This window comes from Lutra lutra, chromosome 11 (assembly GCF_902655055.1).
Source record: "Lutra lutra chromosome 11, mLutLut1.2, whole genome shotgun sequence".
Lineage (NCBI taxonomy): Eukaryota > Metazoa > Chordata > Mammalia > Carnivora > Mustelidae > Lutra > Lutra lutra.
The window spans coordinates 86,612,198-86,637,230 of record NC_062288.1 but is presented as its reverse complement, the minus strand read 5'-3'; the positions used below and the strand labels follow the sequence as shown (position 1 = coordinate 86,637,230).

The 25,033-nt window shown below is 51.9% G+C and overlaps 1 protein-coding gene across 4 annotated transcripts; it reads right to left on the bottom strand.

Moving 5' to 3' along the window:
* Positions 1 to 440: 440 nt before the first annotated feature.
* CPA5 (carboxypeptidase A5) lies at positions 441 to 23,512 on the bottom strand. Of its 4 annotated transcripts, none has more exons than XM_047695863.1 (13): positions 22,638 to 23,512; positions 22,445 to 22,504; positions 21,730 to 21,941; positions 20,458 to 20,539; positions 19,276 to 19,410; positions 10,358 to 10,456; positions 9,096 to 9,197; positions 7,787 to 7,888; positions 7,336 to 7,446; positions 6,831 to 6,921; positions 2,901 to 3,100; positions 2,523 to 2,607; positions 441 to 2,077 (listed from the first exon to the last, which is right to left on the bottom strand). In XM_047695863.1, the coding sequence occupies exons 3-13, from the start codon at positions 21,843 to 21,845 to the stop codon at positions 1,890 to 1,892; spliced, it is 1,311 nt and encodes a 436-aa protein (XP_047551819.1). In that variant the 5' UTR covers positions 21,846 to 21,941; positions 22,445 to 22,504; positions 22,638 to 23,512; the 3' UTR covers positions 441 to 1,889. The 4 variants fall into 4 exon arrangements, with proteins under 4 accessions (XP_047551819.1, XP_047551820.1, XP_047551818.1 ...); XM_047695864.1 differs by having other exon boundaries at positions 23,005 to 23,512; XM_047695862.1 differs by having other exon boundaries at positions 22,445 to 23,512.
* Positions 23,513 to 25,033: the final 1,521 nt, after the last annotated feature.

The following is a 25,033-nucleotide window of genomic DNA, read 5'->3' as shown; positions in this document are numbered from 1 at the left end:
GGGAGGCAGGAGAGCAGGTGGATCTCAGCCTTTAAGGAACCTCACAACTTCTGGGGCAGATAGTAAACATACAGATTCGGGGGGTACACCCCAAAGATTCCCATTCAATCTGGGAATGGAACCCAACTACCGTCACATTCAACGACTCCCCATGGACTCTGCTGCAGGTGCGGTTACATGTCGCACTTGGACAAATGATGACAGAGTGGTTTTGGAGTTAGACACACCCAAGTTCAAATCTCCCTCAACCACTTCCCAAGCATGTGGCCTCGTGTGGTCTTTAAAACCTCTCCAAATCGTGACCATGCATTCCTCATCTGAAATACAAGCTTACAAATACCAGTAATATTCTCCCCAAGAGGAAGAAATGAAAATATTTGAGCAGAGGGTACAAAAGTTATAATCACAGACTCCAGTGTGCAAAGGTGTAACTTGCTTTATTTGTCTATAGCTTATGCTAACTCAGCCCATGCCATCATATTTCCGCTAAGAGCAAAAAACTTCAACCTGGAGGTTCTAGCTTGCTCAAATCACTTCCACTTCCCCTCGTAAGGAAATGCAGCCCGAAGTGGGATGCTCTCCTCCTCTGTTGTTGGCTCTTGCCCTGGAGAGGATCTGGGTTCTTCAGGTGTTCTTTACCCTGACTTCCTCAGGTCTCCTCATGGTGCAGCTTCTCTGGGCAGAGGCCTCCCCTGGCCGTGGGGCCTCCGTGGCCACTGGCTGCATGGTCCTTGGGCTCAGCCTACCCCAGGCCTCCTCACCATTTCTTTACTCGGAGCTCCCAAGAGCTGCACTGCTCAGGTGTACCCTGCCATATGGGCACACCCATGAGTGTACTTTAATCACCCATCTAGACCCCCGGCTCAGTCCTTGTTAATCTGTGCCTCAGCCGCCATATTGGACGTGGGTCTTACCTAGAGTTTTGATCCCCGATGATCCCCGCCTCCCACTGATTCAACCTCTGTCTTCTTTTACAGGGTGGGTAGAAAGGCGGACTTGTTCTCGTTTTCCCCTGCTTCCTTCCATATCTGTGATTTATAGTAAAACCCTGTGCTCTGTGTCCTGCGGGGACCAAATCACGGGTCCCACAATCCTTTTCTTTTGCAAGAACAACAACAAAAGTCTGGCTCTTGCCAATGAAAGTCTTGTTTTCTGCCTCAGACTCACAGAGACCCTTTCAGCTCTTTGGTGAACCTCTTGCTTCTTCAGTGGACCTGCCTTCCCCTGAGGGCAGGACAAAGGGACCCACTCTCCCCGCTCCCCAGTGGTGGAGGAAGGCAAAAACTATAAGGAAGCCTCAGGATGGGGATAGGAGGCACCTCAGTTGTATCTCAGAACATCGTCCCTTTCTCATCCTTAAATAAAGTGCTTGCTTGGTAAATGCCCGGCCTGCTCAGGGCCTGACTAGAGCTTGGTGACTACAGGTGAGGAGGAGGAGGAAGCTGCTTGTCTGCACCCATCTTTCCCTCGGGGTGCCTGAGATGCCACCACCGCAGACCCACTCCTTCGGGTGAAACATTGTGCCCTCATCTCAGAGTGTAGACACCAAGGGGACAATGTGTATATCCGTATCTCCCAGAGAGTGGGTTATGTGTTCTGGGCCTGGAGAGCACTCAGGGGAAGGAATAGGAGGTCTGCTAGTCCCTGATCCTCCTGGATTCCTAAAGAGCAAAGAGGCATTTCAAGCTGCCCCTGGCCCCTTCTCAGTGCTGAGCCCAAAATGGGTGGTGGCCAGCACCAGAGGCCACCCAGCCTGTTCAAACCTGTTATTTATTGCCTAAGGGGTCAGGGCAAGGGTGTGGAGAGGACCATGGATCTCTCGGGGTTCAGGAGGAGCCCCGGCCTAGGGGAAGGGAGTGCGTGCTCCTGCTCCGCCCTCAGCGCTGTTGCTAGTAGGGGTGCTGCAGGGTGTGCTCCATGATGGTCCGGAGCGCCAGCCACGTCTCCTGGGCCGTGGGGACGATCTGGGAGGCCGGCAGCAGGAAGCCGTAGCGCCCCGTGTCCCGGAGCTCGAAGGTGAAGGCGTACTTGATGCCACTGTCGTAGGCCCAGTCCACAGTGATCCCACTGGCCACATCTGGACACAGAAGGGCAAAGAGATGCCCCCAGCAGGAAGAACAGGGTGTGGCCCAAAGGTGCAGGGGTTGTCTGAGCCACAAGTGGGCCCTGGCGGCCAAACCCCAACTCACCCCAGACAACACTGTGCTTCCTGACCCCAGCCTCAACCTGGCCCATGCCCTGCCCACCCTCCCCATTCTCTGTGCCAGTAAGAAGAGAGCTCCTGGAGGCCACCGAGCTTAAGATCTGCTCCTTCAAGGAACATCACAGTAAGCTGGACATTAACTAGTGCTGCAAAGAAAGACCAGCACTCACCCCTCCATTCGGACGAGGACATCAGCTCTGACCCAACCTGATTAGGTCGACGGCGCTGCCCTGGGCCCAACCAGCCCTGCCAGTCAGCTACCAGCCCGCACCTGCCCCACCCCAGGGGAACGAGGGGCCTCCAGCCATGGCCCACTCACAGAGAGTGGCGCTGATGCTGCCATAAATGTACTCGATCCCATGGACCTCATACAGGGCCTTCACTGCGTCCTTGGCGAGCTGGTACTGTGGGATTGTAGCCAGAGGATGAGAGGCTGGGGCTCCCCATGCCCCCACACCCTCACCAGCTGCTGAGAGACAAGAATTTTGGGGTCCCAGAAGCTGAATGAGCAGGTGGCTCTCATGAGAAGGGAGCAAAGCCCCTTTGGCTTTGAACTCAACCACATGTGAGAATAAGCTCTCCCCCTCCTCCCTACCATGGGGTCGATGGGTCCAGACCCCGGTTTTGGAGTGAGGGCCTGTACCTCTGGGGAGGTCTTCCTGACACTTCCCCCAAAGCCCCGAGCCGCCAATCTCACCAACTCCTCCTGGTTTGGAACGGGTTCCAAAGAGTGGCCATAAGGGTACATGAGCATCTGAGAGTAGCTGTGAATGGAGATCAGAGCCTTGACGTTCCCATGGGTGGTGATGAAGTCCACTATGGCTGCCACCTCCGGCTCTGACTGAGGGGAGGGCCCACGGTAAGTCTCGGAGCAGGGGTTGTTATTAGAACCATTTCCTGGAATTAAAATAAAACCGTCCAAAGAGTTTGAATTCCCAGGTTTGGGAAAGACACTTAATGCTCCCAAAATATCCAGGTATTCCTCTACGTCTCCCATCGTCTTTGCAGTTTGGTTGAGGCCCCATGACAACTTCGGACCAATGAGAATGTGAGCAGTAATGATGGGTCACTTATAGTTTGAGGCTGTTAAGGGCAGGCATGGCTCCTCCACAGTCTCTTCTGTCTATGTGGTTGCAAGCAAAGGACTCTAGATGGAGGAAGCATCCTGGGTCCCTTTGTCATAGTCGGGAGAAAGCTGCCAAGCAGAGTCACCTACCCACGTCAGACTTCATGTGCCTGAAAAATTAACTTCTACTGTGTTGAGTCCCTGAGATTCGGGTGGGTTTTTATCACTGGGGCACACCCTAGTCTAACACATCAGAGGGATGAATTCACATGAGGACAAAGCCGTGCTGCTGGCCTTGTAGAGAGCTCTCTCAGCCTGTCCTGTGCTTCAGCCCTGACTGGTTCCATTAGAAAAGTGGGACAGCCTTCAGCGGAAACTCGAGGTCTGCAACCCTGGCTTCCCCAATGAGCATTGACCCCTTTGAGCTGACCCTTCTCTGCCGACTCTCCCCTGCCGTGCCGAAGTCTTGGGTCAGTTGAGTGCTCAGACTTAGTATCTGTTCAAGCTTTGCCACAGCCTCGGGAGCAACATGGACTTGGGGCCAGAAAAACAGAGGCTAGATCCCTGCCTGAGGCCGGTCTGGGAGCCACCGATGCAAAGAGCCTTTGACAATTCTTCTTGGGGACCTCAGCTGGGGGAGAGGAGCTGAGTTTCTATTTCTTTTTTTAAAGATTTTATTTATTTATTTGATAGAGAGAGATCACAAGCAGGCAGAGAGGCAGGCAGAGAGAGAGAAAGGAGGAAGCAGGCTCCCTGCTAAGCAGAGAGCCCGATGCGGGACTCAATCCCAGGACCCTGAGATCATGACCCGAGCTGAAGGCAGCAGCTTAACCCACTGAGCCACCCAGGCGCCCTGAGTTTCTATTTTGTTCATAAATTTAATTGGTTCCCATCTCCTAGATTCTCTGCTCTCCGTCTCTTTTCTTCCTCTTACCCTCTTCTTGTGTCTCCTTCCCCTCCCCAAGGGCCATGTCATAGAGAGCTGGATTGTGGGCTGGTCAAGATTTGTGGGTTAGGAACATGTTTGGAAAGAGCCGTCCCAGTTCCTCCTCTCACTCCTCCCTGAAATGATTGCACACAAACCTGAGGCCGAGGTCAGGGGTCACCCCAACTTCTGAAGCCACCTGGGGATGCCAGAGCAGTCCCCTAGACCCTCAGGGCAGTGCACTGGCTGGAGGGCTGGGAGGACTGGCCCAGGGACCTGTTGAGATGCTGCACTAGGCTTGCAGCACATCAGTCCTCCCCAGGAGTGCAGGTGAGGGCAGCATGAGTGGGAGGGATGGTCTACAGATTACTCATTATGCAGCAATTAAATTAAGCAAATGATAAAACCATAAACAAAATCTTCCCGCCTGAGTCACCAACCCCAGCACACACTATTTCTGTCCACAGGCAGGCCCAGAGGCGGTTCCGTCACCGGGGAGAGCGTCCCCCCCCTTGGTCTGCGGGCTCCCGCCTGCGGTGGGGCCCCGGGTGAGAAGGGGATGTGTCTGCAGGAAGCAAGGGTGAGGAGCAGCCCCACAGGCTGGACAGTGGCCCTGTTTGTTGTGTCTGCCGGGAGCTTCTGCACCTGCTCCCCTTGATGAATGACAAACAGCAACAGATGAGCAGAGCGGGGTGGGGAGGGTGGGGGCTGAGGGCTGAGAGCTTTGTCTGCGTTCACAGCCCACGCACAGAAAGCGGTTCCCCTGCCAACAACCAGGTGGCTTTGCCCAAATATGGAGAAACACTTCAGGCCATTAGTTCTGGTTTGAGCTAAGCAGCATAAACTAATCTTCCCTGGACCAAATGGGAATTAGCTGCCTGCCTCTTTCTGACGTTCACAGTCCAAGTCCTCTGAGCCCGCTGGTGTCACAAGTACCTGCTAATGGAGTCATTAGCTATTTATTTTTCCTTCTCTGAAAATGTAATCTGTAGCAAGGGGACATCTCTGGAAGGACATGGTAAATTATTAAAAGCAGTAATCTTTGGGTAGTGGGATTATGGGAGCTTTCTGTCCCCTCTGGGCTTTCTTTTTTCCCCCATACATTTTTTTATATTGTGTATATACGGACTGGCCCCCTCCCTCCTTGCTCCCAGTGAAGAAACACACAAATGTTATTTTCTTTAAGAGATCATTTGTCTTGGGACGCCTGGGTGGCTCAGTTGGTTGAGCAGCTGCCTTCGGCTCAGGTCATGATCCCAGCGTCCTGGGATCGAGTCCCACATCGGGCTCCTTGCTCGTCGGGGAACCTGCTTCTCCCTCTGCCTGCCATTCTGTCTGCCTGTGCTCGCTCTCTTCCTCTGTCTCTCTGACAAATAAATAAATAAATAAATCTTAAAAAAAAAAAAAAGAGATCATTTGTCTTGCTGCTAGCCGGTTTTATCCTGGGGCACACGGGCGCTCGCTTCAGCCGGTTCTGAGGGGCCCACCTGGATGCCCACTCGGAGCAAGTATCTGGTCATTTGGAGGTGAAAACACCCATTTTTACACGGTTGTGTTCCCTTACACAAGCAGCTACACACACAGTGCCAGATTCTCAGACAGCCCCCACACCTCACTCGGGATGCTTCAGATGCTAATTTTTCAACGAGAACAAACGGAAGGAAGCCAGATTTCCAAAGCGATGGGCAGATCTAGAATGTTCGATCTCATTGGTTTGGCCACCCATCTGTGGAATCTCCTTTTCAACAGCAAAGGCACTGTCTCCTTGGAGCCAAACTCCAACCCCCCCACCCCACCCCAGTATAGTGGGTGCCGCATCTGGAGCCTGAAGACTGTGCCTGTGCAACTTGTCTTGGCCAGGCCCAGCATCCCACCCATCAAATTCCTGCATTCCCAAGGTCCACATAAGGGTGTCTAGGTTTTCTGGAGGCCTCAGTTTCCCCATCTAGTCCCTACACTCCTGGTACGGTAAGGGAGATCATTGCGAAGAACAACAAGGAACTTGGGAGGAAGCTGCCCAGCTCTGCCTAGAACAGTATGACCCTGCAGACGTACACCAACCCACGCGGCCAGGATTACAAAGCAACTGAATAAAAAATAAAAACCAGGCTCAAATCAGAGTTGATGATAAGAAATTGACTTATTCTATCATTAAAACTATTGTTCTGGCCTCCCCAAAGGGTAAATTTCAGATCATGGCTCTCAGGAAATGCATTTGAAGACCTTTTCTTTTGGTGGGCTCCCTACAAGGGCGGGCTAGAGAGATTGGGGGGTGGGCATATAAACTGAGTTTTGAGCAAGCAGCAAGACCATCTTGTACCTCTTGAAGGTACAACCTGGAGACTCTCTTACCTTCCCCCACTGTACTTAAGGTACAATTCCTAGAGTTAGTCCTGCATGCAAGGAGCTGTTTCCCGTGTCTCCCAAGGAGCCTGCGCATACACGTACGTCCACAGACGTGCAACGTCTCCCCATACCGCTCTGCCAATCCTAGGCACGTCTCCGGCCATGACTCACTTGCATTAGCTAACTACACCGCCTCCATGGTATGCATCCACGTAACCTGACTGTGTGGGAGACATGCCAAGGCCCCAGTACTCCTCCAGCCCAGCCCCAGGTCCAGCGGACTGCCATACCTCCAAAGCCTGACTTCCAGTTCCTGTTAAGATCCACACCGATGCAGAATATTCCAGGTCTGGTGGACTTGTTCTTCCGCCACAGGCGGTTCTGAAAAAGCCCATGGCAGGTGACATTCACCCCTTTTCCAGGGGTGGGAGCCTCTGACATCCTGTCCTAGGAAGGCAGGTCTGGGGGGACAGAGAGGGGCAAAAGGAAGGAATCTCTAGGGCAGGATGGCACGAGGATGGGGCAGGACTGCAGATCCCCTTGTGGTGGCGGGGGGAGGCCAGAGGAGAGGCACAGGCTGGCAGCAGTGGCCTTCCTGGGCAGTAGGGCAGGGATGGAATGGCAAGGTCTGAAGCTGCAGCTCCTGAGTCACCTGCCTGCCTTTGTGAGACTCTCTGCCATGAGCCCCTAAGGGGCCGGCCCCCGGGGAACCTTCCCAAAGCCTCAGCAACCTTTCCTGCATCCGCCCCAGAGCTGACCCTGACCCCGGTCCCTCTCCTTCCCAAATGCCCTCACCATGCTGTGGGTAAAGGCAAACCCATCAGGGTTGGTGACAATCTCCATGAAGATGTCCATGGCGTTCAGTATGTTTGTCAGGGTGCGGTCTTTGCCATATTCACTGACAATCTGCAAGCAAGGGCAGAGTGGGGACGGGGGAGGGATGGGAGGCGCTGCCGGCTCTCCTCTAAGGTGGCCCAGCCAGTGGCTGCGGGCAGGGGTGGCCTCAAGCCATCAGATGCATTCTTGGTGCAGAAGTAAAGGCTTGGATTTTAAACAACTAGAAGGCAAAGGAGGATGTGGGTGCTGGGCTGCCGACGGGCAGAGCACACGGCAGCTGTTCCAAAGGACAGGAGGGGAGAGAGCCCCTGAGTTTAAACAAACCCAGTATAAATTTTTAGCTGGTGACACCCTGAAACCGTCAGGGGTGGGTGACACCCAGCCCTGCCCACCGCCATTCCACGCTGACCTTCTTGGCCGTCCAGATGCCAGTGGCATGCGTGATCCACTCCCGGGAGTGAATTCCAGTGTCGATCCAGATGGCCCGGCGCTGAGAACCTCCAGTGCTGAACTGGGTAAAAAGCACCAGGCCCCAAACAAGCGTGAACTGAGACAGCTGCAGGGCTGTCCCTAGGCTCCCAGAAGGAGGCCCCAGATGTCTCCGCACCACCTGGGACGGCCCCTCTGGGCCCAAGAGGGGGACTCCATGCGCAGGTACTTGTGCCTGAGTCCACAAAGGGCACGCATGTGTGGGCCCTGATGACGCCGTGGGGCACATGCACATGGAGAACGGGGTGATCCAGCCAGAAGCACAGAGCTTCCCGGGCCTGAAAGTACCTTAGACTGGTGTTTCTCGTCCTTTCAAGGGCACTGAATCCCCCAGGATCTCCCTAACATGCAGACGCTTGGTTGGTAGGTGTGGGGAAGGGTCCGGGGGTGGGCATTTCTGACAAGCTCCTGAGGACGCTGCTGCAGGCAGGTACCAGGACCACACTTTGAGGAGCAAGGTCTTAGACAACATTAAAGAGAGAACCCGCACAGCCCCCAGGGAAATCAAGGCAGGGACAGAGGAGGTCACGTCCTAAGGGAAAGGAGGACACCTGGTCCTTTGGAAGAGTCCCCCAGGGCAAGGTTGAGAGCAACAGCACTCGTCTTCTCCGAGAGCTGGATGTCAGGGGCCCTGTGTGATCCGCACTCCTGAGTGCCCTTTAGGGCACATACTAAGAATTGTTTTCGGGTGGGCTCCGTGTTCCTACCTATCCTGCCTCATTCATGACCAAGGGCATTGATGCTGCCAACTTTGCTCAAACTCTGTTTCTGGTGGCCCCTGGGAAGGGTCGGGAGGTCTCCCCACAGACTCAGTCCTATCTGAGGGGTTGCCTGAGCCAGATGGCCTCGATCATTTGGAAATGAGGCCTCTATTTACCTCTTTTCCCATTTAACAGATGAGGCAACCAAGGGAATAGGGGGAAAGCCGGCTTCTCCACACTCATATCCCAAGACCAGCATGACGACTGCCATCTTGCAGTTCCCTCTCTTTAGCAACCCTCCCACCTAATTCCTGAGGACATGTCAGGTCATTGCACTGTCACCTGCCCATACCTATAAGGGTGGGTCCCTGAACACCACAACCTCTGCGCTGCGGGTCACCTCCGGGCAAGAGCACACACATCTTCTCTGTCCCTACAGTTGCCACCCCGCCATGACCCCACACGAGTTCAATCTTATGCCAGAGGCACTCACTGTAGAGTCTAGTGGTCAACACCGCCAGCTTTTACCTTCAGGACAAGAATGGACCGATTTTCAAAACTGTGGCCAATCTGAATTTTTGAGACAATATCTGAATACTCAGTTACAAAGTTGTCCATCCAGTTATATATCTGAAAGGAATGACAGATATCAGAAGGGCTCTTAGGCAGGGAGGGGCAAACCCCCATCCCACCCTCCTGAACGCTTTCCCACCTCCCTTGAGGATCTAGGAGAACGCAGATGGAGAACTCCACAAATCAAAGACACCCACTAGGCCTAAGGCAACGAGCTGCGGTCAGCCTGGACCCGAAGGCCACACACCACACACAGAGCTAAGTGTTTGCGCGTGCTCCCCACTCAGCCCCCAGGCTCGGCCCCTAAGTCTCTCTCTGGCTTCCATTCTCTTGGCCCACCGAGTCCATCTGACAGACCCCGCAGACCCCACTGTGCTGTTGGGGCCTTCTCGGCCCTTTTAGATTCTAAGCCCTCCGAAGGCAGGGTTATTTATCTCTGATACCAATAAATACTGACAGGCCATATCAATCCCTTCCCTTCCTCTTTCAATGTATATAATTGAATTACCAAATAGGTGGGAAAAATGGATCTTCTATTCCAGGCCGCGTGAAACGGGGAAAGAAATGATAATCACAAGGTGGACAATACCCTGTCATCCCAGCCTTTAACTGAAAATGGGGCCTGTGCCTTGAGTTTCTTTCTGGACTGGGCGTCTCTACGTTCTCCTTTATAAACAAGCCACAGTCGGTCATGCTGCCCTAGCTGGCTGTCACTGGGATCAGGAATTTTCTTCAACTGAGGCAACTCTCTGTTCTACTCTACAAAATGGCTCTCCAACGTGCCTGGCCTCCTGCCCCTTTACACCCTAGTACCCACAGCTGGGGCCCCTTGACATCAGAAATGCTTGTGGGGAGGTCGAGACCCCCCTGAATCCCCAGCCACAGTGTTGGCTACTGAGACGGCCCCCCCTTCCCCCAGCTCTGCACCGGCCAGTGATGCATCTCTACCTCAGCATCCTGCCTCCTCCACCCATTACTCTGCCCCATAGCTGCCCTGGGTGGTACCGCTGAGCCCCAGTTCTCTCTGAATCCTGGCTTCTGGACCTCTTTGAAGCTGTCTGCCTGACAGGCCTTCCCCCAGTGTCTGCGCTGCCCTCCCCAAGTGTCGGCTCACACGCTCCCACAGACATCAGAGTCCTTCATTAGTCCCTGCCCGAGTCTGGAGACCCGGAGAGCCCAAAGGGCAACGGAGCCCGGAGTCGGCTGGGCAGACCCACCTCCTCCAGGGTGTGGTAGGAGGAGTAGCTGAAGCTGCTCGTGCTACGCTCCAACCGGCGGGACTTGGCCATGGCTTCTCTCTCCTTATCCAGCAGCACCTAGGAGACACGCACACATGCTGGAAGGGGAGGGCTGGGCCAGGCCTGCCTTCCCAGAGCCCTACCTCAGCTGGCTGGGTGCAAAGACAGCACTGACACAGGAGAATGAGCCACTGTGAGTGTGAACTGCACAACGGGAGGAGATGCCAGTTATGAGGTGACTCTGCTGGGCCAGCCAGTGTTCATGCTGCCATTTCCCAAGGGAGCACAGGGTGAGCAGTCTGCCACCAACTTGCTGTGGGGCCTTGGCCTTAGTTTCATCAGCATGAACTTTGGGACAGTAACACCTGCCTTGCCCATCATCACATAGATAAAATGTAATCATGGATATGAAAGTGTTTTAGAAAAGTGCTCCTTGTCCATTGCCAACGTCGTTTTTGTCCTCTAGGGGCATTGTTGAGTCAAGGTCTAAGCTGAACCATGTATGCTGGACCCCCGTCTCCCCTGACCCACAACAGCCCCTCTACCCACAGGGAGTAGCCTAACTAATTGATGTCCAACCCATTTGGAAATCCAGCTATGGACTAAGCTGGTCCAAATAATTAGAGATTTAATGTGTCAATAGTCTTTTACTCACCATCTTAACTGCCTCTTAAATACAAGCATGGGTGAGCCAAAAGCAATGTCCTTGGGTATCACTGGGAGTTGGCACTCAGTCCTCATGTAGTACTTCCCACTGACCACAGGGAGGGCACATAGCTGGATTGGGTTGCCCTCCCACATCGTTCTGGGACACTTTTCCCAGCATGGGACTCAGTGAGGAGGGCAGCTGCCCTTCACTCCAAGCTCTACGCTTACATTGGCAACCAAGGAGAGAGACATCCCAGGATTCTGCACTGATTTGCAGCATGGGAAGTGCCTGGGCCCCTCTGCTATGATGGGTGAAGACCTCACCCCAAAGTCACCCTGGTTTGAGCCCTGGGACCCAATAAGTCTCGATGATGCTTTGCTTCAGGCCAGAGCATCCTTTCAGTTTACCAGACATCCTTATCCTCATTATCTCAGCTGACCCAGTACATGACAAATGACAGGGTAAGAAGTAACTATTCGTGTTAAGGAGATAAAGCAGATTGGGGGAGTGAAGGGACTCAATGGCAAAGCCAACAAAGGACAGAGGTGAGGTAAGAACCCAGATATCTTATTCCTAGCCTTGGGTTCCCTAAGGCTGTCTAGCTAAAACTAAAGTCTAATAAGAATCATAAACACATATATTATTTATAACATATGTGATAGACATATATATATGCACACACATAGATATGCATATCTACAGGAATATACAGTTGATCAATCCCCACACAGCTGAAAATCTACACGTAACTTTGACTCCCCAGAATCTTAACTACTAATAGCCTACTGTTGGCCAGAAACCTTAACAGTAATATAAACAGACAATTAATACGTATTTTGTATGTTATATGTATTATACACTTATAGTAAAACAAGTTAGAGAAAAGAAAATGTTTTAAGAAAATCATAAGGAGGGGCGCCTGGGTAGCTCAGTCCATTAAGCATCCAACTCTTGATTTCAGCTCAAGGTCATGATCTCAGGGTCGTGAGACTGAGCCCCTTGTTGGGCTCCATGCTCAGAATGGAGTCTGCTTAAGATTCTCCCTCTCCCACTGTGTCTGCCTCCACTTGAGCTCGCTCTCTCGTTCTCTCTCTCTCTCTCAAAATAAAGAAATAAAAATCTTTTAAAAATTAGAAAATCATAAGGAAGAGAAAATACATTTACAGTATCATACTGTATTTATTTTTAAAAATCCATGTATAGCCACACAGTTCAAGTCCATGTTGTTCAAGGGTCAACTTTATACTTATCTGTGTGTGGGTATGTGTGTGTACATACAGAGAGAGCAAATGTGTAAAATGTTAACAACGGGCAAAAAGTCCATCATACTATTCTTGCAATTAAAAGGTGTTTTAAAATAATGAAGAAAGCAATACCCCGAGTATAGGAAAACATGATACTAAAATGTCAAAAAATTACCAAAATGTTAACAATTCCTGTTAGAATAGAAAGATTATTATTTTAAGCCATTTTTAAATTTTCTCCATTTTTACATTTTGGCAACGTGCTTATACTAAAATGCGTATAATCTTCTAAATGAATAAATAATACTAAAAAATAAAACCCCCTGTGACTAAAATAAAGGAACAGCCATGAACTCTTCAGTGGGGCAGTTGGAAGAGAGGTAGGACCACCACCCCTGCTGCAGACAGAGGCCACCGCCCTGTGACCACCACCTGCCCCCCCTCACCTCCGCTGCCCCTGGCCAGCTTGCTCACAACCCTCAAGTTCACAGATTTAAAAGTGGGACTGGGGATCAAGGCCTGGGCCTCGTTTTCTTTCCTTTTTGAGCACCGACTGCATGTTAGGCAATGGCGATTGCAACATTTTCTGGCGCAATGGGGTGGGCTGGGGACAGTCCCACTGGGGCAAACCTGGGATTGCTAGTGGGGTGAAGGAAGGAGGGACGAGCCTTGGTCCTCGCTGGCACAGGCACCCCCCTGGGAAGCTCTAACAAAAGGGACTTGTCTTCTCCCAGGAAAGCAACGGAAATCTCAGCAGCCCACCATGACCGATGTGTGCCCGTCGTTCCGGGCCGGGCATGACCAGCTGTGGAGAGCAGCTGCAGGGGGGCAGGCGGGCTGGCTTGGTGTACCCGGACGCCCCCCTCTGGCCCCAGTGGAGTGAAGGGTCCATACATCCGACAGCCTAGGGAATTGGTGGAGGGCCTGAGGCAGTGGGTGAAGATGGAGGACGGGGAGGAGAAACTGGGAAGACAGGAGCAGAGGACCCGGCTCTTCCTACAGACCTCAGGGATGCCACCGGAACACAGCTCCCTTGAGGCCGTTCTTTGTTCCACAGAACAGCTTGGGGGCAAATGGGAAATCGCCTCGAACTGCAAATAACTTTCCAAATACCCTCACAGGCTTGTGAATGGAGACGACACCCGCTTACAAATTGGGAATGCTCAGCCCTCGCAGCTGGGCCCCAATTCCAAGAACACTAATCTCCCCTGGCCCGAAAACTACACAGATGTTTGCTCCCTTCCCGGTGCCGCGGGAAGGATATGGGAGAACCAAGAACGCAGTCTTGCCACAGGCTCAGGGAAGCCTAATTACAGCCCTGTCAGGCTTCTCACAGAAAAAAAGAAACAGCTCAGAAGTAAGCCATTTGCCTCCCTGGAAGCCATAACCTGACAAGGAAAGCAATACCTTGGTGTGAATTAATTTATGACAGGGTTAAGGAAGGATGGGAACATCAAGCAGAGAACAGCACCTCCAGGATGGAGGAGGGCAAGAGGCTGAGGGAGGCCCCGGAAAGGTGAAGTTGATGCCTGAAGGGAACCGGCACTCGGCAGCCGAACTCCAACCACAGACACAAAATGGACGAGGCTCCGGGTAACAGCGGGTGAGGAGCATCTCACCCCCCACCCCCCCAGGCACCCCCGTTCTGTGACAACAGCAGTCACCTCTCCTCATATGCCCCTGGCCTCTTCCAGGCAGCTTCATGGTGGGGGCAACTGTAGTCCGCATCTCCATGGTGGTGACTACAGATCGGGGGTTCTCGGAATGGACCCCCTCCGAGGTCAAGGCTGAACGGTGGCCCCACTGCCCAAAAGACAAAGTTAAATCCACCCACACCAACAACAATGGCAACTGCTGAGGAAGCAAATGGCACAAGGGCAGAGAGAGGACGGCCAGGCTGTCTCAGGTTGAATCCTGACGCCATCACTGATGAGCAGGTCGCTCATCGCTCTGTGCCTGAGGTTACCAAAGCATTAATCTCTCTGTGCCTTCATAAAATGGGGGTCATGTTATCACACACTTGAGCACAGTCTTTAAGCTGTTCTCATGAGGATCAGAAGGGTTAATATGTGTAAAGTACTTGAAACGTTGCCTAGCATGCAGCTCTGAGGAGAGCCAGAGGAGGATGGCAGGGCAATAGTCACTCTTGGGGTGACTCCAGGACTCTGTGATGGAACAGTCATTTACCAGACATGACCGGGAAATCTGGATTCCTCCAAAGAGAAGTGGTACCTGGAGGACTTGGATGACAGATGGCCGTTAACGGTCAGTCAGCAACAACCTTCCTCCCAGGACCAACAGAAGGGTCAGGCCTTCTCTCCCTGCCCCCTTGGAGCAGCTGGACTCTGCCTCTCCATCAGTCCCTTGCCCAAGGCTGCTCCTTTCCTCCCTTGCCTTCTCCTGCTCCTTCCTGTCCAGCCTCCTCTCCTTTGAAGAGCTGCCTCCCAACCCCACCCCAGCCACAGTCATGGCCACTTTTTAATCTCTTCTTTTCAGTGAACGAGTGTTTGTTGAGCACACACTAGGTACTAGGTATGGCAGCCAATGAAACAAAACTGCCTGCCTTCATGGAGCTTACAGTCTGGCAGGGGAGACAGGATAATTACATAAATTAGATAGGATGTTAGAAAGTGGTGAGTGCAGAGGAGAAAAGTGGTGCAGTGGAATAAGGGAGGGAACTGGAGAATGTAGGAGAAGGGTACAACTTAAAATAAGTTGAAAAGGGGACCTATGAATAAGGTTTTTAAAGCAATGAGGGAAGAGGTCATGCAGATATCTGCAGAAACAGCATTCTAGTCAGTCGTAAGAACTAGGAAGTGCAAAGGCCCTGAGGTATGAATCTAGTCAAGGACCCTGAGGCAGGAATGGATCAGGCAAGTTCAAGGAACATTAAGGAGGTCCAGGTATCTGGAGCAGAGTGAGCAAGGGGAGAGTAGTCAGTGATGTGGGGGTGGGGCATAGATCATGTGGCACATTATAACCATAACTGTGGCTTTTACTCTGAATTGGGAAGTCATTAGGGGTTTTAGGCAGAGAAGTGACATAACTGAATATAATATATAATACTAATGAAGTTAAAGGACCTGTTTTGAGACAGGCAACAAGGAGACAAGGGTGGAGTTGGGAAGAGAAGTAGAAAACTCTTGGAATAATCCAGGGGTGGGGCCAACGGTGTGCTGGCCCTGGGTGGCAACCTAGAATGGTAAGATACATTTTAGAGGGAGAGCTGATGGGATTTGCTGACGAAATGAGAGTGGGATAGAAGAAAGGAGTCAAGGATGACTCCAGGCTTCTTGTCTGAGTGAGCAGAAGGTATTGCCATTTCCTGAGATGGAGAAGGCTGTGGAGGAGTGGGTTGGGTGGGAGATGGTATTCACTTTGGAACAGTGAAGTTCGAGATGGCCATTAGGCAGGAGGTGGTAGCATATAGGAGTCTGGAGTTCAGGTTGGATGTAGGAGTCTGGCTGGAGCTGTAAGTATGGGAATATTCAGGAAGCTGAAGGTATTCAACACCATGACCCTGGATGAAGGGATAGAGGAGAGGTCAAAGGACAGAGCTGGAAACTAGGAAAACAGTGTGCAGGGGAGCTGCCAGTAAGACGGGATAATCCAGGAGCGTGCAGTACCCTGGAAGCCCAGACAGGACATTTTCAAAAGAGGAGAGAGTGACCAGTTGTGTTGAAAGTTGAAAGAACAATGGGCACTCAAAGTTGACCCCTGAGTTGAACCTAGATGCTGTGGGTGAGGACACCGTTTTGGTGACAATACAGTTTTGGTAACGTAAGGGGTGGACAGTCCACCCAAAGAGAAGGATGGAGATGGCAAGTATAGTCCATATTTCCAGGAGTTTTGCTGTATGGGGAAGCAAAGAAATGGGGTGATAGCTGGAGGTGGGTGGAAAGGAAGGATCAAGAGTGGATTTTTTTAGGACAAAAGAAATAACTCTATATTTGTATGCTAATGAGAATGATCCGGTTTGGGGGGGGGCGATTGGCAAAGCAATATTTACGCTAAATTGTGTTTTGCTCTAGATGCTCAGAGAACTGGCGGTTTTTGTTTTCTCCTTTGTGCTTTCCCCTATTTTCCAAATTATCTAACATGAATATTTATTAATTTTGTAATCAGAAAAAAGCCATTAAAATCCACAGAGCTGATTGCTCAAGTGAAGCTTTTCCATGGTGACTCATCCTAGAGGAAAAAAAAAAAAAAAAACTACACCAAACCAAAGGGCTGAAAAAAAGGGGGAGGTGAAGAAAAATTAAATGCAAATAGAGCTCACTCGGAATCAGATAATTTCTTGCCTGGCCCACTGCAATTTCCTCAGCGCCCTCCTTCCTGTCAGTCTCTCCCAGCTCCTGTCCCCAACTCAACATTGTCACTGTCAGAGGGATTTTTCTTAAATGCAAATCTGATCATGTCAGAGCCCTCCAATGGCTCCCCCATGATTTTCGATTTTCAGGATAAAATCTCAACCTCTTCACCTAGCAGAGGATGCCCTTTGTGATCTGGTTGGGCCTCATCGCCAATCGGGGGTCCCCCTCCCCTGCCGGTCCCCCCTTGCCTGCTCTTCAGCTGCACAGCACCCGCACCACCGTAATTACTGCCTTCTGAGAGCCCAGACTCTTGTCCTTGCTCCCATAGCAACCTGCTGCACTCCATCAGCACACTCATCCACTCCATTGTAATCACTGATTTACTCCCCTCGGCTACCCACCCCCATGACACCAGCGCCCATCGATACAGGACCAGAGCTCTTATCTTTGTATTTCCTGCACCTTGCACACGGTAGGTGTCTCTGTATCCGTGGGTGCAATGAATGCACCCAACTCTCCTACCTCAAGCAGCCCCCTGATCACAGCTCAGAGGCAGGGGGTGGGTTGGGGGGATGGAGGGCCTCTTCCCTTCTTCAAAAATCTCCAGCGCTGTTGGCCAAAGCAAAAGCCCATACCTAGGTTTTTCCCTGTCCCTCTCAGCCTGGTGCTATCCAGCAAACACAACTGTACTTCTTTCCTTTTCTCGAATCTGTTAGTTCATCTAACATTTATTAAGCCCCAGCCAAGCGGCAGGTACAACAGCAGGCGCTAGGGTATAAAGATAGACAAGGGGCATGATCCTGGACCTTGAGGGGCTCAGGGGTTGGGGGGCTCTGGAGACAAAGACCAACATAATAGCAAGGTCTCTGTCTGGCATAGCTCTTTCTGAACCTACCAACAGAGTAACTGTTGCGACAGTTGAAGGCCCACCGTGCAAGGGACACTAGGCCAGACACTGCGGCTGAGAAGATCTGGAAGATTTGGAAGAAATTCGGCCTGTGAGCCAATCACTGAAACACGAGGCTGGAAGCCAGCAACCTGAGTGGTGCAAAGCCTTCCCCTCCCGTTAGCGCCTCTGAGCTTTTCTCCTCCTGGACGCCCTCTCCCTCATCACCACAAATCAAACTCAACACAGCAGCCTCCCCCATCCCAAAGCTACCCGCCCTCCCGCCTCCCCCACCCCCAGCTCCCTCGAAGCCAAAATGGGATCTTAAGTGTGACAATCAGAGCTTGATGCAGCACAGACAGAGTGAGTCGTTGGTGAAAATCCCGCCTGGCTGGGTGAAGGCTGGGAGTCCGGGGCATCTCACTAAGACCAGACCCCCCACCCCCCAGGGATTCCAGACCAGGGGAGCACAAGAGAGGACAGGCTGAGGAGAACAAGGACGACAGCTCCAAAGGAGCCTGTGAACAGGCTCAGAGTGCCTCTGGGGCCATTCCTGATGTGCAGAAATCAACAGAAAATTTGGAGAGACCTCTTCATATCTGCTTGCTGCGGCGGTTTCCAGGGCCCAGCAGAAGCAGGGAAATGCAAACTTCAAAATTCAGGCTTGGGCTAAAAATGAGAATTGAGTGCTGTTTCTTTCGATGTGGTACCCTGTCTTGTCTGTGGGAGTGTCCCCATTTTGGTTCGTGGGAAATTAGTCAGAGAAAGAGCCCAGTCCTGCACGCTGAGCAGCGAGCATGTGGGGGGATCAAGGTCTCTGAACGGACCTAAGGGACCCAGCCCCAGGCTCGCATGGGAAAGGAATGCCCCCAATGCGCTTATCCCTCGGCACTGGTGTCAAGTGTGTGTGCCGGGGAGACTGTGTTCCCACACTCAGAGCCCTCAGAGAGTAGCTGCGGCACAGCAAGGCGGGGGGAGAATCTAGGTGGCAACGATCCTATAGGTACCCAACGGCAGGAGGGGCAGCCGGGGAGGCTTAACCAGCACGTGATACCCACAAGATCAGCTTGAGGAAGGAGGCTCCCTGGGAGAGCCTTGAAGACAGAACAGTGGAAACAAAATGTCATGATGTCCAGAAGACACTGTCAGGTGTGCAAAGGGGTGCGGGTGGGGAGTTGGCATGGCCCCGAGGAAGGCTCCCTCTGCCTTCCCTGAGGCCAGGTCTGCGGCTCCCCTGGGAGCGCCCTGCCTGGGAGAGGTGTCCAGGACTGAGAGCCTTGCGGTACGGGTGTTGAGAGGGAAGCCACAGCAGGCCCACAGTTAGTCTCATTCACCTCTTCCCTCTTGTCTGGAGTGAAGGGACTCTCTGGTATTGGATGGCTGAGACACCACCAGAACAAGAGGGGCGGTCAGAAAAGCCAAGGGAGCCATCCAGTGCTGCCTTCTCCTCATGTCTAGGAAAGACCTCAGCTACTTCCTCCTTCCTGCCCGACCCCTTCCACTCTCCTCCTCAGCTGCGAGCGGCTAATTCCTCCCCAAGAGGACTAACCGGCAAGTGACCGCCATTCCCACACCAGGAGAAACCCCCACCCCGCCCCGTCCCGTGGACTCTGTCCTAGATTTAAATATACTCTGACAAGTGTGAGATTTCATTCCTTCCACAGCCAGTTCACAAGAATGCAGATGGAACTCTAGAAACAAGATGTCCACTGTTAGCCCCGGCTTGTTTTCCTCCTCGTCGGGCCCAAACCAGAAAGCCATGTAGAAGGTGGGCCCCTAGCCACAGCCCTGGGGCAGGACCTCACCTGGATGTCCTTTATCATGATGCTGTAGGCAAGGCCGTGAGACTCCAGGTAAGCTTTGATGTCTTTCAGTTCTGAGAAAGGAACTCTCATATCCACAGGGAGGCTGGGCTTGGCTGGGCTACGCCAGAAGTCCACCTTGGTCACAAAGGAAAAGAGAGGAAAGGAGAACAGACATGTTTCTCACACATCCTTATTCACGATTCGGTAGGCACCTAAAGTAGCCAGGAGTTCACCTTCTCTTGCACGGTTAAAAGGGCCCCAGTTCCAAAATGAAAACCCTAAGGCCTAGCGGAAAGAGGGGAGCAAACAAACAAAACTCCCGAACTGAGCTTCCCTCTGTAATTCCCAGCACCCCCTCCTCTCTCAGCCTCACCCACACACTGCAACTTCACCTGAACCCCAAGAGCCCAACACAGTTGCCAAGAGTAAGACAGCTTGTTGTGTGGGACATGAACGTGGACAAGAACCCTGGTCAGAAGAGGAAGGCCTCACTGCCCCTAAGTCCCGGAGAGGTGGGGAGCACCCGATCTGGATTCCCACGTCATTTGAATGTGACGTCTCTTTCCCAATTTGTAAAACAGAGAGAGCTGTTATAAAGTCCTGGGGGAGAGAGAGGTACGCAAACAAATAGGGACAAGGGCTCCGGGCCACCCCCAGAAATATCTGGTCGTTTCAAGAAGCCTCCAACATAACCCTTCTAACCTAATGGTTGAAGAAAATGTTTTCCATGGTGGAGTACTTGCAAAGGACAATATTCTCGGAAACAAATGCTCAGCCTGACAGGGATGAACCCAAATAAAACACAGGTTTGCCAAGCTAAAGCCATTTCAGTTGGGAAACAGATGTGTCCAGGCTACACTCGGCATGGCAGCCCACCCAGGGACCTATGTGCTTCCTCTGTGGCTTCAGGACGTTCCAGTCCCTTGCAAAGTGGCCCCCGACGGGTCTGCCCTACAGCCCCCCATCTAGGACAGAGGAGAAAGCCAAGGAGGACCACCCAACCTTCTGGGCGAGTGTTCCCAACCTTTCCTGAAGAGAATTTGATTTTCCACAGTGTTGTGCTCTTTGGCGGAGCTGTCTGGCGGGCAGGCTTGGGGTGCGGGGAGCAGGAGAGGGGGCTGAAGGGGCAAAGCCACTCTGAGAGAGTGCAGAACGTGTTCCTCAGCCCTGAGGAGTCCTCACCTTCTGGGGCTTCAGGCCATCCAGATCCCTGAGAACTGAAAGCTGCTTCTCATTTTTAGCCAGGACTCGAAGAACCTGGTCTCTGGAAAGACAGAGGGAAGACAGAGGGAGCTGCGGAGAGGGCCTCCTGGAAGGCTGGGCTGCTTAGAGGAGGCTGCGTGAGAAGACACCAGGCCGAGGGCCCCTGGCGGAAAGGCTGGAGGCTAGAGGACCCAGAGAAGAAGGATACATAGCTCTGGGAAGCACATGAGTCCTTCATCCTGGGATAGAGGCCACTCCAGCCCGAGGACAGGCCACCTAAGGGACTACATAAAGCCTGGAAGAGCGACTGATGAACCGAGCACCAAGACAGGGGGAGGAAGAGCGGGAAAGGCACTACAGGGGAATGGAGGAGGATGGAGAACAAAAGGAACGAAGGGGAGGAAGAAATAGATCCAGGGGGGCAGAGGAGACCAACTGTGGCCCCAAGGGCTCTTCACACAAGGGCCCAGGGCCGTGGTCTGCCCAAACCCTGGGCCCTCTCTGGCCTTCTCTCAAGAGCTTGAGGACACAGAAGGGGGGGTCAGCCTGACACTACCTTATGGGAGGAAGCTGAGCCCCTTCCCATCCCGCTGGACGGGCTGTGAGGCAGTATGACAGCAGCCTGCCTGTGGCCCCCGGGGTCTGCCATCTGGGAGGGCACCTTCTCCCTCCCTGGCTGGCTCTGATAGTGGGGAGGATGAAGCCCCTCTCTGACCCCCTCTCTGATCACCATTCTGGGGACGCCATGGGGTAGTCACCCGGCATGAGCTTTGGGAGGCTGAGAAACAGGTCCCTAGAGGGCCTGGTGTAAGACACTAACGCTTCTCCTTATTCACAGGAGGACAATACTGCGTCCCTAGGGTAAGGAGACATAGTCTTCTGGCGGTTACTAACTTCCTTAAGAACCAGAGAAAAGTTATAAAACTTCCCCCCCACCCCAGAAAAAAAAAAAAGTAGATATGCCAACAACTTCACCTATAACCAAGAATCAGGGGGTTCAGGCTTCCCCATGGGCCGCAGATGAAGAACTCGTGTGGGGAGGGACAATAATACAGCCGCTTGTCCCACCCTTGAGCACAGGCATGGGAGATGACCGACCTGAATGGGAACAGAGGTCCCGACTCCCTCCGCCTTGGCCAGTGGGGCAGTCACCTCCCTCCCCACACACACACACCTGGTCCCCAAGCTCTCAACAGCTGCCACACACACACACACACACACACACACACACCCAGTGGAGCAACCACTCACCCTGTGAAATTCATTTGGCCCAAAACCGTTGCCATAATAAAGCTGAAGACCACGAGCGTCCACCTGTCCACAGGGGATGGGCCAGGGCCCGGGCCTCCTCCAGGGGCGCCCTGCATGCTTCTTCCCTCAGGAGAGCTTCAGGGGCCTTCCTCGTGTGCAGGCATGGCCCAGGCCTCAAGGCAATGCAGCACCTAAAGGCCGGCAGGCCCGGCCTGAGAACAGGCATTAGGTTCTCTCTGGGGAGACCCAGTATGTGACTCCCACACGCAGGGCCTGGGGAGAGCTGGGGCCACCCCTCCCCACTGCTAGGCAAACCCCCTCCTGGGAAGAGGAAAGAGGGGAAGAGGAAGACAAGGCTCTTGGCTTTCTTTCCTCCCTGGAGGTTTGCTGGGCCAGCCTCTGGGGAACATCAAATCCTCCATCTCCACGGAAAGATGAGAACAGCTAGAGGCCCAAGGAAATCACTCCTTTCCTCCATCCTCGTTGAACTCTTTTCTTTTTGGCTCTCCTTCGCCCTCCCCATCCACTCACACTTCCCCCGGGCCACGTCCTCCTCACACATAAGGGTGTGGATGCCATGGAAAGAAGGCTGGGTTTAGAGACAGAGACCACGTGCTCATTTCCTGTCTAAAAGACCGAGGGCAACTGCCCTAATCTCTCTAAATCTCAGTTTGCTCATCAGGAAAATGGGGTTAATAATACCTCCCCTCCCTACCTCACAGGGGTCTGGAGGGGTATTAGATGAGACAGCTTGGGTGAACTGGCTTGGCCAGGCCTGCAAAATAGAATGTATCATTATTTCCAAGCATTAACGCTTAGTCACAGCTGCACCTTAGGTCAGGGCTCCAATGGCAGTGGGGAGGAGGGGGACAGAAGGGAACGGAGAGGGGAACCAAGCAAATAGGTACATAGCATGAGAAGGAATTCAGGAAAGACTCCCTTTCCTCTGTCTTCAGCCGGTCGCCGCTAGGCCGGCACAGGTAGTGCATTTTCTGCTAGACACCAAGGTCACTGCAATCATTATGGTTCTCGACAGACGGCAGAGTCAATTTCTCAGTCCTGCCGAAGCCCCACACAGCCCCCTTTATGGTCCGGGAAGAGCGGGAATAAAGCCGAGGCCAGCACACAAAGCAGTCATATTGGAAGGGGAGAGTGAAAGATGATGCCTGAATGGTAAATGAATCTAACAGAAAATCCACAGGAGGCCGAGGAAAAACAGAGACTAAAATCCGACAAAGTTGTTCAGCAGAGGACATCAACAAAAGGCCACTTAACTGTCACTGGCGATTCTCAGAAGCCCCCCTCCCCATCCATCCTTTTCCAGAATGACTAATTAACCAGCCATGTGTGTGGAAAAGGGAGCTCTTCCATTGACAGGATGCCCTGCTCCCACACCCCACCTGACCTACTCCATTATTTCGGGGTTCAACTGTTCAGACATGCCAAACTCTCCTAGAACCCTGACTTTAGGAACTCTCAGACAGAAACATTAGCAAAGGGTTTCAGGACCTAGAAAAGAAAGCAATTAGGCTTTCCACCCAAGTAACATTCAGTTTTAGTAGAAACAAGTATAAAAGAGTGTCTAGTAAACAATAGCTTGGGAATTTAGAAGAAAAAAAGTGGGATGGTACTAGTCACCAAAAGTACCCAGCATCTTCTTGTTCAAAAGCATCACTTAAGCACTAATAATAAGACAACTATCCCTGTCTTTTTTGTGTAGGGGTGGGGAGAGAGAGAGAGAAAGATCGAGAGCAAGAGCAAAAGAGAAAGAGAGAGGAAGAGAGAAGAGTTCTTCAGAACTTTTGTGAACTCTACGACAGCCCTTCCAATAGAACTTTTTATGATAATGGAAAAGTTCTATGTCTGCACTGCCCGATGGGATAGCCACTAGCCACTTGAAATGTGGCCAGTGTGACTGAGGGGTGGAATGTCTTCTTTTATTTAATTTTAATTAATTTCAATAATTTAAATAGCCGCATGTGGCTAATGGCTATCACATTACACAGCACAGTTCTGTGGGAATTCACCAGCCTAGAGCAGTGCCTCTCAGAGACACATAGCTGTGCTTGCCTTAATACCTAATATTGGCTTCTCACTCAAAATTAATTATTCATCTATCATTTACTCAGTAAATGTCTACCGAATTTCTGCTATGTGCCAGGCACTTGCTAAGGTGTGGGAATAAAATACAGAACAATACAGACCTGGCCCTGAGGTTTCTAATGGGGTAAGTTAAATAAGTACAGTTAAATAAGTACAATTATTTTGCAAATAATTGTAAAAATATCACAGGTGTGTGTGTTCCAGTGTGCCATGAGGACAGGTACCACTGCCTCCATACAGACTGAGGAGACAGGGAGAATCTTCTAGAAGAAGATCTGTTGGAGGAATTTTATCTCCTGCAGGTGAGGGGTTTACAAGCCCAAACAATCCTGCCCACGTGAAACAACGAAAATGTTGGGAACGTATCTATAATGACTTTTAAAAGGTACCACTGAGTTGGCATGAGAGTAAAAATCTACAGAACCCAAAAAGGAGTAAAAGCCAGACACCTCAACGGTAAGCAAATTTTACCCCCTGAGGGGTTCTCTCCAGCCCAATTCCTGATCTGCCCCCCACTAGGAGAATATGCCTAGAATCTAGGGTCATTTTCCTTCTGCTTGAAGTAGATCTTTTGAAACTTTCCTTTAGTGATGTTCTCTGTTCTTATTTGTTTGCAAGTTTTTCTTTTGTTTTCATTCTGTTTGTTTGTTTGTTTGTCAGAGAAAGAACAAGAGAAAGCACAGCAGGGGCAGCAGCAGGTGGAGGGAGAAGCAGGCTCCCCTATGAGCAGGGAGCTTGAGGCGGGACTCAATCCCAGGACCCGGGGATCACGACCCTGGGATCTCGACCTAAGCCAAAGGCAGACACTGAACCGACGGAGCCACCCAGGTGCCCCTCATGCCATTTTTTTTTTTTTTAAGATTTATTTATTTGTTTGGCGGGAAGCAGAGAAAGAGCACAAGCGGTAGGGGTAGGAAGAAGGAGACAGAATCTGAAGCAGATTCCGTGCTGAGTATGGAGCCCAAAGTGGGGCTTGATTTCATGATCCCGAGATCATGACTTGAGCCAAAACCGAGAGCCCAAGGCTTAACCAACCACACCACCCAGGCACCCCTAATTTGTTTTCATTCTTAAAAGAGTTTAACTGAATATCCATTCCAGGTTGGTTATTGTTTTACTGTCAACACATTGGAAACATTCTCCCACAGTCTTCCAGTTTCCATTTGTCCTGTTCAAAGGTAATCAACTAGTCTATTCACTG